The 17,323-nt window shown below is 46.9% G+C and overlaps 1 protein-coding gene across 1 annotated transcript in view; it reads right to left on the bottom strand.

The window, feature by feature from the left end:
* Positions 1–17,323, bottom strand: part of LRRK1 (leucine rich repeat kinase 1) — a 123,112-nt gene extending 105,789 nt beyond the window's left edge. Inside the window, exons 1-2 of the mRNA XM_060005516.1 lie at positions 17,052–17,323; positions 12,196–12,446 (exon numbers count right to left, since the gene is read on the bottom strand). Coding sequence (XP_059861499.1) covers positions 12,196–12,295 — 100 coding nt within the window. The 5' untranslated portion in view covers positions 12,296–12,446; positions 17,052–17,323. The remainder of the gene's footprint in view (positions 1–12,195; positions 12,447–17,051) is intronic.

The following is a 17,323-nucleotide window of genomic DNA, read 5'->3' as shown; positions in this document are numbered from 1 at the left end:
AAGTATCATGCTGACAACACCAAAATTACTGAAAAATTTGAACAGCAAAGACAGATAATTAGACATCATTTGACTCCTGTGGTGAAACAATAGGAAATACACAACACTAGTTATTTAGTGTTCTTGCCAAGTCTTACTGAATGTAATCAAGCCTCTGGATCTATGGAAGCACAGAGGAGCACCACACTGGATGCAATCACCAAAATCCAGACTGTGGGAAACTACAAAGGATAAGCAATGTGGTTTTATCAACAATTAAATTGCAAGGAAAAAGGAAGTGAGGGAGAAAGGTAGAAATTAAGAGACTCAGTAACAAACCTGATTCAAGTCAACCATTGATAAAAATAAATTATGAGACAATCAAGGGCATTAGAATGCTGACTAGATATCTGATGTTATTAAGCCCATATTTTTTATTTTAAAAAATGTATATAAAATGTACTGAGTTGGACTTTTTTAAACACTTCTTAACATATGACGTTTGGAATTGGGTTCTAAATAATCTAGAGAGAAATGGAAGGGAATATGAATAGATCAAGATTGGCTATGTGTGGTAATTGCTAAAGTTGGGGCAATGGATACAGAGAGGTCCATTACAGTATTCTCTCACTTTTATGATGCGTTCAAAATTTTCCATAATATAAAAGATGGAAAAAAAAACTGAGATAAAAACATAACAATTTCAAAATTCTGCCTAGGCTAAAGATTTATGAAAAGAAAAAAGCCATTTTGAATCTAGGCCTAAGAAACTGATTTCTGAGGGAAAAAAAGAGAGAGGAAACTATTTTCTCTGATTCTTTGGAAGAAAGGAGAACTGGAAAACTAGGGACCAGAGTGGGAGGGAATACTTTTCACTGTATTCCCTTTTGTACTTTTGAATTTTATATCGAGTATATGATGTATCTATGAAAACTAAATGATGTCATCTAAAAACATATTTTAAATCCTGAAGCCACTAGGAACTTTATGCTAATACATTTGAAAATCTAGATTAAATGGGTGACTATCTAGAAAAATGTATTCACAAAATTAACTCAAGAAGAAATGGAAAATTTAAATAAACCTACAGTCTTTAATGAAATGGAATCAATAATGTAAAAGTCTACCCATAAAAAAGCACCAGGCCTAGACGGTTTTATAGGTAAAAGGTTTTATCCAGCTTCTTGGAAAATAAAGCTCTTATACAGTACAAACTTAGTGTTGATTAAAAAATTAAATTACAAAAAGATTGGCACAGTATGAAAATATTTATTTTAAAATCTTAAATATGGAGACTGTTCTGAAAAGAGCAGGACTGCCCAAACGTGACTCTGGTTGCCACTCCTCAAACCTGGACAATGAGCCAGCTGAGGGATGCCCACCTCTCCCTTGGATGAAGGGATGGCATCCAAGCTCAGTTTCCATGGGTCTAGTGCCTGGAGGTTCTATAACATCCCACAGCCCCAAGTGATTCCCCTATAGGCAGCCAGCACCCACCCTGACACATCATGAAGAGGCTAGCCTCTGGGAGTGGAGGTCCATGCTGGACCCTCTGCTGGACTGGAACCCACTGCCATGCAGCAGATGCCCTGGCAAGTCTCCCTGTGAGAGGATGAGAGACTGGGGACCACAGGCAACCCATCCTGCAGACCCAGGCTTTGTGATTTCCTCTCCCTCAATGAAGCCTCTTCCTTAACCCAGGCAGGTGATGTTACAGAATTTTTGTTGACCAGAGGGGACTGCCTGGTGGGACAGAAACAATACTACGTATTTATAGGCACTGACATAATTAACAATGGTATAAAACATGGCAAAACGTCCATACTAACTTTGAATAATGGCTACCTTTGGGGGTTTATGAAGAGCACTTACCAGGGAGAGTTCCAAAGGGGGCTCTAACTATTCTTGTCATGTTTTACTTCTTAAAATAATTGTTGAAGTGAAAATGGCTTAATATTAATATCAGTTAAATCTGAGTGTGTGTACATCCTTGATTCCTTTTTCTTTTACTCCTCACATCTAATGCATTATCGATTTCTGTGGTGTGCTGTGTCAAAGATGACCACAAACTTTTGGCATTCCTTCCTTTGGGAGCTGGAATCTAATATTTCCAATCCTGCATGGAATCCGGACTTACCTTCTGACTTGTTTTGACCAACAGAGGGCGGAAGAAGCGATGAAGAGACAGTTCAGGCATAAGCCTTAGTAAGGCCTCAGAGTTTCTGCTTCTGAGCTCTGGGAATTCAACTGCTAAGCTGTAAACAGGCTGGGGGTGGATGTCTGGATGAGCATGTGGGAAGAGCAGTCACGGTGAGGAGCACCGAATTATCAGACATGTGAGTGAGGCAAGAAGAACCACCCACTGAGCCCTGCTGATTCCTGACTCACAGAATCCCAGGAAACTATAAACTGCTGTGGTTTTAAGCCAGTGAGTTATGCAGTAGTTTGTTACATAAGTCCTCAGAAAAGATTCCCACTCCATCCTCTTCTTCCTTTCCTGCCCCACCGTCCTGGGCTACCCTGGGCCTTCTTTCCAGAGCTCTGGTAACAGCCTTCTAGTTGATTGCAAATTTCCCTAATAATGCTTTGAATCCTATAATTATTGGTTTATCTGGAATTCATTGTAAAAATGTTTATTTTAATCAATGAATTTGCATTAAGAAATAAATTAAGAAATTAACTGAGAAGATAGTAAGATTGATATCAAAATAAAATAAATGCCTATTAGGATCCTCAAGAGAATTCAAGAAGACACTGCATATATGTGACAGGAACAGAATGCTATGAAAAGAAACAATCAAGAATAGGAAAGAGCTTCTGGAAGTTAAGAAGGGTTGGAAAACCTGAGGGAAAAGATAAGCAACAGGAGTTCCAGAAAAGCAAACAAACCAAAACAATAAAGAGAAAAAGCAGAGGAAGATAATACTATCAATGAAAATACAAGGACTTTTCCAGGCCTGAAAGGGATAAATTGTTGGCCTACCCTGTACCAAGCAGCATGAAGGATAACGACCCTCACCCAGGTCTTTTGTTATGAAATTTCAGAAGACCAGACATACAGGGAAGATTCTAAAGGCTTCTAGAGAGGAAAAAACAAGTCACCCACAAAGCGATGAGAATCAGACCACATCAGAGGACAACAGAGCAGGCTCTTCCAAGGTCTAAAGGCAAATGATTTCCACTTGGGATCACGGGGAAGACCAATGGAAGATGCTTTCAGGAAAACCGAGTCTCACATGTGCCACCACAGCCCTTTCTGAGTTTTCTTACTCATGTGCTCCAGGTAAATGAGGGCTCAAAATAAGAGTTCTGGGCTTCCCTGGTGGCACAGTGGTTGAGAGTCCGCCTGCCGATGCAGGGGACACGGGTTCGTGCCCCGGTTCGGGAAGATCCCACATGCCGCGGAGCGGCTGGGCCTGTGAACCATGGCCACTGAGCCTGAGTGTCCGGAGCCTGTGCTCTGCAACAGGAGAGGCCACAACAGTGAGAGGCCCGCGTACCGCAAAAAAATAAAAAAATAAAAAAAAATAAGAGTTCTGAGTAAGAGGTGGGAACCAGGTGGAGGTAAAAAGTAGGGAAGAGGTGTGCGTCTCCTGAGCCCCACAGAACATGGATGACACTGAGTTCCCAGGCCAAGTCATAGCAATGAGAACATATCATTTAATGTTGCAAAAGCAACCCAGAGATGAGTCCACACTGATAGAATTAAGTGGGAGGGAGCATCTGGGAGGTGTGGTGCAAGGGGAAAGAAATCGTCCTCTATCGTGGCAGGCTGGCAGGCAGGCAGCAGACTCTGTCTCAACGGATGGAGCAAGAGAAATGTGCAGGCATATTCTTTATGTAGAGAAATGGTGATGACCTGAAGAACTAGAACCAGAAACAGGAAATAGAGACATTTTTGGGAGCTGCCACTGGGGCTTTGCCTTATAGTCCATCTGTATCACTTGCTTCCTTAACCAGGGCTGTGTATTACTTTGATAATTTTTAATGTGCTTACTCTTTGATCCTGCCATTCTGCTGGGGTATACTCAACTCTTATGGTAAGAAGCAAAATATGGAAAGAATCTAAAGGCACCTTAATAGCAGATTGATTAAATAAATATTGTTGTATTTACACTATGGAACTTGATGCAAATGAAAAAGACTCCAAGACGTACATCACTCAAGTAAACAAAAGTTGCACAACGCATGTACAATTCAATATCATGCATGTAAACCCAGAAATATACACAAAAAAGAATTGTGTGTGTGTGGACATGAGTGTAGGAAGAGGATGGAAAAGAAGCACACTCAGCTAACAGTGGTCACCTGGGCAGGATGGCATTTGATTTTATATGAGAATGTGTGTGATTACACACAAGTAACTTTTTCATAACTTCGGGGAGGCCCCTGCCCGCTATCAGGCAGGGGTTCTTTGCTTGTTTTTTGCTTTTGAACCCAGAAGTGCTGGTGATGTTTGCATGGGGACACGGGTGACCACCCATTGGAGGCTTTTGATTCTGAGAGCAGAAGGGAGGGGTGCAAACAGCCTGAAGGGTCTGCCCTGGCCTCTTCTACCTCTAACTCCCAGGTGTAGGCCACTTGTGGCCACCTACCTGTCTAAGAGCTCACAGGGCCATCTGAAGTCCAAAATGAGCTACTAAAAGGAACTTGAAGAATGTCATTCTTGAATACAAAATGTATTCAAATTCTAACCTCAAATTTGCATCATCACTTGGTTCTACATTCAAAATAATGGACTAAATTTTTCAATGCCTTTAAATATCTCTATTTGCTGAAAAATTCAAAGTGCCCCAACTAAGTTATTTTTGGCTTTGGTTCTCCTGAAATGAATAGGTAAGCAATTGATTTTAAACCAACACCTGGTGACATGCCTGGCCACTGGATGCTGGACAATGTAGATGACATAAAAGCTGCGAGGCACAAACATAGCAAGAATTAGCAAAATGAAGTACAGTCCTAAAAAGTTATTTACAATTGAAAATATAATTTCTAACTAATGTGTGATTCCTTCTATAACATTAGGGTTATGGGCTTAGGAAGGATTGTACTGCTTGAGATGCACACTTCTGTTTTTTGCTTTTTTATCTTTTATTCTTTATAACAAATGTCAATAAATAGCAAGATGGTTAAGTAGAATCTGGAGGAACTGAACACAGGGGCGGCTAGGATGGTGAACAGACTCAGAACTGGGAATTCTAAGGAATATTGGAAGCCCCTATTTTCGTTCATCAGAGTTCCTGAATATGTGTGTGAAATCAATATACTAGAGTTTGGACTTAAATGTTATCGGGTGTGATAATTTATATGTTATTTAGTTCTCTCAATTCCCAGAGTTAAAGAATTTCATAAAAATCCCAGTTATGGCTTCTTCAGAGTCTGGCTGATGTGGACCAGGAAACCAGGGAAGTGGGAGAAAATCCTTATCCCTCTGCACTGGGGCCTGGGGACGTCCACGCAGGCACCTGCTCACAGGCCACTGACCTCTTCGTGGAGGCCAGGGCACAGAGCTGGAAAGAGAATCTCCTCCCCTGGCCACTGAGTAGCTGCCCTGGTGAAGGAGTCAGGGGCAAATGTGGGGAATGGGAAGGGGAAGGTGGGCTGAGGCCCTGGGTGAACTTCAGGCTCTGGCCGCCTAGAATGGGGTGGGAGGATGGGGTGCTCCAGAGAGCCCCCACACACAGGGTGGAGGGAAGGGGTGGGAGGCTGCTCTCCCCTTGGCCCAGGTGGTCATGGCCTAACGGTTAGTCCACAGACTAAAAGGCAAAAGCTTGGTGATATCCAAGTGAAATGTGTAACGTTGCGGGCTGCCTGCTCTTGAAGGCAGTGGGATGGTTTGCTCAGCCTAAAAAGGAATCCACAGGGAGGGCAAGGCATCAAAGTTAGTTATTTCAAGAAAGGGGTTAAGGGATGCCAATCAGCCTAGGCAGGTGGAGCTAGAGGCAGTGGAGACAGGACTGGCCTCTGCAGCAGCACACACTTCCCAACAGAGCAGCCCACAGAAAGGCTGGAATATTCGAGAAGAAGTCAGCTCCCTGTTGCTAGAAGTAAGCAAGCGTATTCCGAACAAATAATCAGATGATCTAAGCCTCAGATTTAGGTTAATGTTAAAAGCCCCATCAAACCCAGAGCTTCTGTCATTGGGCAGGACTTTGCAGGCATGAAGCACAGCTGTGTTAACTGCTCCCACGTGGATGGATGCCCATGGCCGTTTCTCCTGTGACCTAGGCCACCACACAGCTTCCCTCCTCTTCACCTCTCTCAGTAAGGGATTCCTTACTGGACAATGGCTACGGTCCCTGGGGGGCCCAGTGCTGCTCCTGCAGCCAGGCTGGAGAGGGCACCCTGCTGACCACAGTCCTAGCAAAGCCCTGTCCTCCCAGCAGGCATGAGCAGGACACCAAGTCCAGGAACAGCTTAACATGTGGGCTGGTGGTTACACTCTGAAAGGCACACAAAACGATGGATCTGCCCCTTGTAGGAGTTCCTACAGTGGCTCACTAAGAAAGCATGCTGCCACTGGAGGGGCACTTCCTTTTCTATTTCTGGAAACCAGGCAGAGCCCCCACTCAGGCAAATCTACTTGGCTCTTGTATTAAAAAGTTATTTTCAAAACAGATTTGAAAAAGCCAAAGGAAGAAGAAAAGGACATTGGAAGTAGCTATGTAAAAACCTAGGATTTGAAGGCCTTCTGGAATGTTCCTTCTCCTTCTTTGGTCCATGCTGTGAGAGGCAGGCAGCGGAAGTCAGGACCACTCACAGAGAGGTGGGGGATGTGGACCACCTCAGGTGATGTCTGTCCAAGCGCCTCTCACCCTTGGTGAGATCCTGAAGAGTCTCACCAAGCGTTCTTAGCCTGAATTATCTAGAAGTTTCCTCATTTCTCTGCTCCCCAGGAGCCTTACCTCAGCTGACAGGACAGGTTTTTCCACTCTGACTGGTGTGAGACGGATGTGGAAGAATGTCTAATGACATGTTTGTCAAACTGGGTGGGTCCGCAGTCCTGGCCCAGTATCTCACTGACCCTCGTTCTCTCAGCTCACACACTCTGAACCCATCCATGTGCTCTAAACATTCCTTCTGCACCGAAGCCCAGCTGAATGCTGACAGTACTAGTTGGAGAAGCACTCACATATTCATGGGTGCTGAAAGGGTTAACCATTCTCAATAAGCACAAGGTGAATTGTGTAAGTCAAAACAGGTAGAGGCACCAACAAACACACCCAGTACACACACACACACACACACACAAGACCACTACCAAAAGCCCAAAGGTAAAAAGTTAGTTTTTTACTAATTTTATTAAAGTTTGGATCTTTTCCTAACTCTACTTGGAAGTATAATGATAACATTATTTCCAAAGCATGGTATCTTCCAAGGATTTTTAAAAGGTGAGAGAGCTGCTCCTACATTGAGAATAACTTGGGTATCCACTGGTCCTCTTTCTGACAATCAGTTTCCCTCAGGCAGTGCTGCGAATCAGGTCTGCAACGGTCATCCCTGGGGTGAGGCTGGTGGACTGGGGGGAAGGGGAGGGGAGGCATGACTCCTCTGGGGAGAAGGTGGGGCAGAAAAAAATCCAGCTCATCCAATGGGGACAGAACTCAGAGGGTGGGCCCCATGGGAAGCACAGCTGCAGGTTCCTGGAGTCAAATATTGCCCCATTTAATCCAGAAAGAAATTCGTGGGAAAGAGGCCAGTTAAAGCAAATTTGATCTTGGAAATGAGCACCCAACGAGGGAGGAGGTACGCAGGTTGGATCCTAATCACAAAACTTCCGTACTTAAAGAGAAAACAATTTTTAAAATAAGTTGCAATATTATTCTCTGGTTGCAAAAGTAATGCAAAACAACCACAAAAGAACGCATGCACATTGTACCCCTATGGGTAAGCAAAGAGCAGTGGCTATAATCCCCAGTGACTGTGCTACTCTTTGAGTGTCACCTGCTCCCAGGCTATGGTCTTGGTGTATATAGTTCTATTTTGTGAAAATGAAATCCAACATGCGATATTTTAAAATTGGGCCCACAGAGCTCCGCGGTCAAGGTGAAGATCAGCGGTGGGATTCACCACCCCCACCCCTCCACGACTGTCCATCAAAGCAACTCCACTGTTATAGCTGTTATGTGGGCTGGGGCTCCAGGTAAAGCTTCATGAGAGAAAAGCTCTGTGGGCTGCTTAAATAAATAAATAGAAATACATAAATAAGATACAATTTTAAAGTACTGAAGCCCACCCACTCCTATCATGGTAGATGAATGATGGACAACAATCCTCCCCCTCTGCCTGAATCCACAGCCTGGCTGTGGCCTCCTCGTGCAGGGAGCTCTTCACTTGGGCTCCTCCATGTGACTTTCTTTGGCCAAGGGCAGAGGCATGGAGGCAACAGCGTGCCACTCTGAGCCTAGGCCTTAAGAGACATGGAATGTTTTTGCTTTCCCCGCTTGTACCTCTGCAACTGGCAGGGAAGAAGGCGCCCTGCCAGCCTGCTGGTCTCAGGAGGTTAGGAGCCACATGAAGCAGAGTGCAGACTGGAGCACACAGCAGAGACCCCCCCAGACCCCTGCTGGCCAGGAGGCCAGAAATAGATGCTGATTGGCACATCCCACTAAGATTCTGTGTCTGTCTGGATCAGGGTTCAGAGAGGCTGAGCCACTCAGCTGAGGTCACCCAGAACTAAGAATTGAATGCAGGCCTAATGAACCCCACAGACAGGCTCTTGAGCCCTCATCACACTGTATGAGTCCCAGAAGTGTCTCCCCACCCCTTCTCACTCAGTGAAAGGAAACAGTCATAAACCGGCTGTGGGGTTCTAAACAAGACAGTGACAGAAGTACACATCACTCTAGGTTACAGGTAGTTAGTAATGGCTCCTTAATCCAGAGCCCAGGTAATGGATTCAGCATTCCCAGTACCCACAAAGGTCCCCGTGGTGTCACTGTCTTCCCCTGGACCTGGCAGGAAAGCAGGGTGGGTCCTCTGCTGCCCTCATTCACTGCTCTCAGGTGAGCTGAACGGTAGCTGCAAGAGGCCAGGAGGGGCCTGATGTCGGGCTACTAAGCCATGTAAGCAGCCCGTTGCCAGCAGGAGGGGAGTGTTGTAGGGTTTCATCCCTGGGGGTCCTAGGGCAAGCCCTCCACACTCAGCTCCTTGGCTACCACCTATGGGACCTTTCAACTCTTGAAGAATGGGCATAAATTTGTACTTTCTTCATAATTTCCATAATGCTGAGCCATAGGACAGAATTTTACAATGTATTTCAGGTCACTTTTTTCTCATCTTCTTCAACTCTGTGTTTATGTGTTTTCTTCCGTGCATAAACATATCCCTGAGCATCAGGGTTCACAAGACACCACCTCCCCTGTCGGCACCTTCCAGCCCTAAGCAGTAGAACAGTACCAGTGGGGGCTGCACAATTCCCATAGGCTCCTCAAGCTTTGTGTGTGTCCTGAGGCTCAGCCAGAACAGGGAGGTGTGGAGTCCTGAGATTCCACTGGGGAAAGAGGCCCCTGAGGCAGAAAAGACCATTCTGAGCCTGCTCCCTCCCACCTGGTGATCACAGCTGTCAGGGAGAGGCAACTGGCTGTAGGAGTAGTGTAAAGTTCAGATCCAGACCTCAAAGGAGAAAAATGAGGGCTAGGAGTCAACACTTTGGCCTCTCGTGCACATGAACATTCCCTGGTCATTGCCCTACCTCAGGCCTGGAGGCAGGGCTGGTTCCAGGTCTGTCCAGGGTCCCTTGACCCACGTCCCCAGGAACTGTAAGAGTCAGTGAGGATTCCTGGGCACCTTGAGGTCTCAGCCTTGCCTCTCTGTTGGTGGAACACTGGCACGACCTGGGAGCCTGTTAGAAACGCAAATTCTCGGTGCCCCCAGACTCACAGGATGAGAATCTGCATTTCACCAAGATCCCCAGGGGACTGGAGTATATACTGCAATTTGAGAAATGCTGCTCTAATTTGCTGGTCCAAATCATTTAGACCAGTTGATTCTCAACCCCAGCTGCACAGTAGGATCGTGGAGGTGGGGAGGCAAGAGCTTTTAGAAAATACCCCCAGGATGCTGCTCCAGTGGAGCTGAGGGTGCCTGTGCACTGATAGCTTTAGGCACTTCCCAGTGTTTCTGGGGGCCAGGGTGGAGATCCACCGCTCTTTACCAGGACGAGGACGGGGCAGAGTCTCCTCTGGGACTTTTTCAGATGACACAGCCACCCATCCAGTGAGCCCCAGAAGGACCCAGCATCCCTGCCCCCACCATCATTTCTCAGGATTGCTGAGGAGAGGCAGATGGGATACTGCAGCTGAGAGTGCCCTGGAAAGAGGTTCTACCCAAAATCAGGAATAGCATTCCACGCACGTCACCTTGATCTCATGCTAATAAGACACGGCCTTCCTAACAAGCAACTGAAAAAAGGCATACATCCAGGGCTTCCCTGGTGGCGCAGCGGTTGAGAGTCCGCCTGCCGATGAAGGGGACACGGGTTTGTGCCCCGGTCCGGGAAGATTCCACATGCCGCGGAGCGGCTGGGCCCGTGAGCCATGGCGGCTGAGCCTGCGCGTCCGGAGCCTGCGCGTCCAGAGCCTGTGCTCCGCAACGGAAGAGGCCACAACAGTGAGAGGGCCGCGTACCGCAAATAAACAAAAAAACAAAAACAAACAAAAAAAGGCATACATCTGAAAAAACAAAAAGAAAACCTTTCAAAAAATGCAAGTCAAACACTCTGGGAACATTTAGTGCTGGACAATGTCAAGAAGCAAATTCTTTTCTCATTTCATAATCTGACTTATGTGTAAAGAAACCTTTCAGAAACATCACCTTAGTTAGACTTTGGGCATTTTCGATGGAGAAAAAACACTAAGTAACTGAACAAAATGTCTACTGAGCCAGGTACAACACTGAATCGCTAACTCCACAGAGGTACAAACCCACAGGTCCTCTCAAATCCCACAGGATGACCTATACTTTGAGGACGACAGTCCAGGGCTAAGACACAGTTCAAAGGGCAGTTCTGCCCATTACAGGTTGTTGACCCTGACCAACTTTCTACATCTCTCTTATTCTCATGTTCCTCAGTTATAAAATGGGGATAGAAGTACCATTTATAGGTTGTCGTGAGGATTAAATGAGGTTATTTCCTAAGACACCGAACCCAGTGCCCCATAAGTACTAAGGGCTTAACAAATATTTACTGTTAACAATATCAATGATATCCTATTTGGGATAAAAGTGATGCAACTCTGGTGAACAATCCAGCAATATGTGTAAAGAGGCTTAAAAACATTCAAATCTAATAGGCCTGCAAATCTGTAAATCTATCTTAAGGAAATAATCTCAAAACCATGTATAAAAAGATGGACATGGAATGATTTTGGTCTGAGTCAGCAACTAGAAGCAACACAGGGCTTCCCTGGTGGCGCAGTGGTTGAGAGTCTGCCTGCCGATGCAGGGGACACGGGTTCGTGCCCCGGTCCGGGAAGATCCCACATGCTGCAGAGTGGCTGGGCCTGTGAGCCATGGCCGTTGAGCCTGCGTGTCCGGAGCCTGTGCTCCGCAATGGGAGAGGCCACAACAGTGAGAGGCTCGCGTACCGCAAAAACAAACAAACAAACTAGAAGCAACACAAATGTCCCAAAACATCCAGTGGGAGAGTAAGAATTAGGTCAATCATTTTACACAGTGCACCCAAATAAGATGATATTTCCCTGGATCCCACAAGCTAGGTGACTGACACAAAGTTAGGGGAAAAAAGTAGGACACTGAAGTATATACACTATAATAAGTAAATAAAGTTAAAACAAAGTCCCTGCAGCCCAGAGAAGCTGACTAGAAAACAACATACCTAGATATTAACTGTGTTTAGGGCAGTGGGACTCTGGGTGATTACTCTTTCTACTTCTTTTTTCTTTTTTCAATTTTTCTTTAATAAACGTATTATTTGTATAGTGAGAACACAAAACCAAATCCCCATTAAAAAAAATCTTTTTAACAAACATGAAATGATGCCCTGATTCTTAAGATCCACATAAATCTTAAGTCCACATAAATTTTGTCCCATGGCTCCTTCAATGTTTAGAATTTAAGTGAGAATCCCATGATATGTTTTATATTGAAAAACCATACAATTCATCAAATAATTGGCAATTTATATCCTTTGGTTGAGAACCCATTGTTCGTACGTAGAACATGCAAAGCAGGCTTGGCCAGCCCTGCCCTTACCGCTGTTATGGGTCTCCATGGCGTGTCCTGGACACACGGCTGACCCTTCTGGCCCCACACACCAGTACATGCTGGGTGGTCGCCGAGACATTCCAACCATCAAGCCTTGAGGTGGCCGCTCTCCCCAGTCAGTTCCCGCAGTGGTCACAGCAGCCGCAGCTCCCTGAGGGGTGGACTAAGTCATGGCTTATAGTCCAGGGTGGACCAAGTCACAGACACAGCGTCATGGCTGAGTGGAAAGCTGTCTCATCCTAGTGGTGAAAAAACATCAAGTCAGAAAGCTTTTCTTAACTGTCAAGTCACTTCCTGCACCCAAGCACATACTTATTTATAAGGTCACGTAAATACGCATTGGTGCTCCCCTTCCCCCTTTTTGCAACACTTCTCTTAACATTCCATCTATCCAGTCACACCCGGTCAGATGGTGGCAATGAAAAGACAGAGCTCCCCCACCCCACCTCACAGCTGGGCTCCAATCTGCCCAGCTTCTCCAATCTGCCTGAGAAGAGTCCGGATACTCCAAACAACTGTAGAACACCTACTGGTAAAGGGCGCAATCACTGCTCCATCTACACATATTCATAGTCACCGGCACGGTGACACCAAGACAACCAAATGAGGCTCCTTCCTTGCAGGGCTCATGCTCCAGTTGGGGTGGGGCAGACACACACGTACACAAAACAAGGCTTCCCTTTGCCCAGGACAGACTCTCCTGGAAGCCCAGAGGTGGGCACGTAATGACAAAGAGGTAATCACACAGCAATCTCAAAGAGAAGGGTCTGGAAGGCACTGGTACCGGTTATGAACCCAAGTCAGTTTGAGCCCTGGGAGATAACAGAAAGGGGCTCCCTACATTCTACCTGCCCCCACCACCCCAGGGGATCTTTGGCAATGTCTGGAGGCATTTTTGGTCGTCACCTCTGGGGGTGGGGGTGCTTAAAGGCATTTAGCAGGTAGCAGCCAGGAACACTGCTGAACATCCTACAGCACACAGGACAGCCGCTCACAGCCGAGAATTATCCAGAGAAACTGAGTTAGATTAAGACACATCTCCTAAGACTAAGGAGACTGTGATGAGGCAAGTCACTGCTCTCACATGCTGGGCTCCCACTGACCTTGGGTCCCTGACACAAGGACACAGGCTGCTATGCTGATTAAATGACCAGAAGCACCTTGAGGGTGAGATCCAGGCTCAACTAGGCAGGGCCCGGGGTGAAACGCACTATGGGAAGGGATGACCATATGAAATGCATGTGTCTCTCCCAGCATTCATGTGGAGTCTATAGTATAGACATAAAAAGTATGGTGTAATTAGCAGCTGTTCTCTGAGATAGACAACTCTGAATTAGAGGGTGATAGTGTAGTCCAAAAAGAAAATTAAGGTCATGTAAATGATGCCTAAGACAACATCATCTATTAAAAACAGACATGCACCCAGGCAACTTTTCCCAGTTGCTGTGAGATTTCCAGCAAGGTCAAGTTTCTGCAGATACTTTCTACAATAGGACTGGAGGTGGTTCTTACTTGCAATAATAGTGGGAGGACTGGGAAGCCAGCAGGGTCTCCCACCTGCCCTCTGATTAACAAGCTCAGAAGGGGACTTCCTTGGTGGTCCAGTGGTTAAGACTCCTCATTTCCAATGCAGGGGGCATGGGTTCAATTCCTGGTTGGGGAACTAAGACCCCACATGCTACACAGAAAAAAACCCCCAAAAAACACAAGCTCAGAAAATCAATGCTGGAGGGCAGACCCACTGTCTCCCCAGTGAGCAGGTTCTAGAAGGTACCCTGAACAGGGTGGGCACTGAATAAGCTCCGGAACAAGGCTGTGAGAGCACCGGAACTTTCTCATCTTAGAGCCTGGAAATCAGGCCCCTGGCCCAGGTGGTCTGTACTCTTATAGGCAAGGGGAGGTGGGGCTGGGAAAGCCCTGAACCAGAGGTCTTGCCCTTTGTGAGCCTGCACCTTTCCGAACTAAAGAGCAAAAGGTTTAGAGAAACCACACTTGGGAAAATCCAGGTTTGAAGTTTGGGAGCCTGAAAAGTCCAAGAAGGAGGGAAGGAATGATCAATCTGGACACTATTTAGGAGACAATCAAAGCTTTTGCAAAACCTGGAAAATCAACTTGAGAGGGGACAGGGAGAAGTAGCAAAACAGAATCTCCATTTTAAAATAAAGGCTCCAAATCACACAGCAACATTCAGAAACGAAGGCGCACAGTTGTTATCTGCTTTCAAACGCCTCTCGATATCAGCTACAAATTATACCCAACAACACCTAAAAAATCCAAATGCTAGTAGATGTTCCTTCTGAAAACAGAAGTGTCTTACCATATATGTTTTTAAGTTAAAAAAAAAATCTTAAGAATATTTTAGGCCAACCTTCACCCAGCCATTTTGTTCCCCTTTTCATTTTCAGTTTCCTTTTGAAAATCATTTTACCAATGGAGGATTTTGCCACTGGAACAGTTTTTCAGTTATAATTTGTATTTTGGCTTAGACTCTAAGGTAGAAGTTTTAAGATGAAGTAACTCAAGTTTTGCTCAATCTTTGCCCTCTAAAGGATCTTTGCTTCTTCCTGCTTCTTTTGGGTTCCGATCAATGCAACAAATAATGGTTGCAAGTTACATGTTTTCTTTACATTATAGTATATATATCCTAAAGAGGGTTTCAGGAAGTGTCCTGCAATAGTAATTATTTTAATAATTTTTAAAACCTCACCATTGATGGAAAAGAAAAAAAGGAACCTGATATTCCTTCTACAAATGTTTTTATTGGGACCTTTCCATGGGGAGTGAGCTTCATGAGTTCATGAAACTTACAGCTGGTGGGGAGGACACAGTTAAGTAAGTAAACTTCCTGACATGGAAGAAACATCCTGAACCTGCTCAGTTGTCTTTTCAGGAGGCTTGGAAAGGGCTGCCACTGCCAAAGAGCTGGAAGACACTTGCAAATGAAATGTGTTAGAAATGTTCTTATCATCCAGCTCTTTTTTGAAAAGGCTGGTCGAGCTGGTTGGCGCATGGTCTTTGCACTATTGGCATCCCTTGACCAATATTGGTTTGCCTACAAAACGTGTTTAATGCATTTGTGGACATCAAAATATTACAGAGCTACAAACTGGAGAAATGTGTAGTTCTCAATCCCAGATGAGAACAGAAGCCCTTCATGAGTCTAAAGCCACAAATAAGTTAAGGCTGTCCATTCACCACTCAGTCTCTATACCTGCATGCATTTGGTGCCTCCTGGACAACTCTGGGAGTAAAGATGAAACAGTGAGCAAGGTAGGCACATAGGAAGAGTCTCTGACACCTGGAGTGCCAGTAGAGACTTCCAGGTAAGTTAAAGGAGTAATTAAACAGATAAAGTAGGAACACAGACAGTGGCAACCCAAAGGACATAGAGAGAGGGATGTGAGAGTGAGGCTGGGTTTGGCGAGGGTGGCTGGGTGGGTGTGTGTGGGGGGGCAATGGCCAGGTGGTCTGAGATGGCAGAGGCCAGATCAATTGGGGGATATGCAGGGAAGGAGTTCTTCTGGATTTCATGCCAAGCACAAGAAGAAGCTATTGAAGGGTTCCAAGCAGAGGACAGACACTCTCTAATTTACCTTTTTTCAAAAAATAAATTACTCTGGCTGCCAAACAGAGAATCGGGGGGTGGGGCACGGGAAGTACTGCAATTGTACAGGAAAGAGAAGCTAGTACCTTGCACTAGGCAGGGTGGTGAGAAAGAAGGGAATGGATCTGGACATATGTGAGAAGTAGACCCAACAGGGCTTGCTAACAACTGAATTCAAGGGACGAGGGAATGGGATGGAAGACAACTCCCACGTTTTTTATCTGAGCATCTGCGTTTACTACGGGCCACTCCCTGAGGTGTGGAAGCCTGGGGGAGGGAGAGGTTTGGCAGATCCCCAAATCTCCTGTAGGGACACATTAGGTGTGAGGTTTGTATGTTTTTAACTTAATTTTTTATTCTTCCAGGACATAAACAAAGATAAGTCAGACCACAAAAGGAGTTGAATGTTAAACATTTTTCAAAATCTTGTATATTCTAGTTGCCCCTTTAATGCCCGAGGAATTTGAATACAATGGGCGTGAGTAGCAAACTCTCAAAACAGTGCATTTGGTGAGAGGCTCGCTAAAAACAAAACTGCACGCTCCTGTTTTTCTACTTCTCTGATCCTTGCAGGGGGATGTACTTGTGGGAGAAAAACTTCATGGCCTCAGAACGTGAAGGAGCAGGGTGGACCGACCGCAGAGATCCCTATACTCCGCCGTTACCATCTCCCTCCGACCCCAGCCTTCCGCGGCCACCCCCGACCGCACTCATCTGCGCCCCCGCCTTGGAAGGTCGGCCGCAGAGACCACCAAGGAGATGGCGGGTTTTATCCGGACCCTCGGGCGAGAAGCGTGCACCGGGCTTTCCGAAGAGGGCGAAGGCGCTCGGCCGTCTTGCATTGCCAGGCCGTGCCGGCAGACAGCCTCCCGGGCAGTGCCTCTCCGACACCCACACACTCAGACTCACACTCCCGCACACACGCGCGCTCGCACGGCCCGCTCCAACTTGAAGCAAGGGGTTTTCTCCCAAGGCGGAGGAAATGTGTAGACGTCCTGGTGTATTTTCCTTTTGTTGCTTGGTGTCTGCTCCCCCCGCCCCGGTGCCGTCCCGCGAGGCCTCGGGTTCCTCGCCTCGGCCCACACACCCGGCACCCCGCGAGCGCGGCGGGATGCGGCGGGGCCGTGAGCCCGGGATCGCCCCGCGCCCCGGGCCTGGACTGCAGGGCCCAGGGCTCCACGCGGGGTCGCAGCAGGAGGCGGCGGGTCCACGACGGGGCGCGGGCCGGGTCAGCACTTACCTGCGGCGACTGCGGGCAGGGCCGCGGGCACCTGGGACGCGGGGCTGCGCGCGGACCGGGAGGACAGCGGCGGATCGGGGCCAGGCAGCCCCTCTGCCCTCCGCCCCTGCGCCTCGGGCCGCGCGCTGGGGCCGGGCCGGGCCAGACGCACTTCCTCAATCCTGAGGAGGGCGGGCGGCGGGCGGCGCGAAGAGCGAGCGGGGCGAGGGTCAGCCGCTGAGAGGCCTCCCCACAATGGGCACGAGGAGTCCCTGCGGCCGCCAGCCTCAGTT

Source organism: Delphinus delphis, chromosome 2 (assembly GCF_949987515.2).
Source record: "Delphinus delphis chromosome 2, mDelDel1.2, whole genome shotgun sequence".
In the NCBI taxonomy this organism is placed as follows: Eukaryota; Metazoa; Chordata; class Mammalia; order Artiodactyla; family Delphinidae; genus Delphinus; species Delphinus delphis.
The sequence above is the reverse complement of the archived record's forward strand: the minus strand, read 5'-3'. Positions and strand labels throughout refer to the sequence as shown.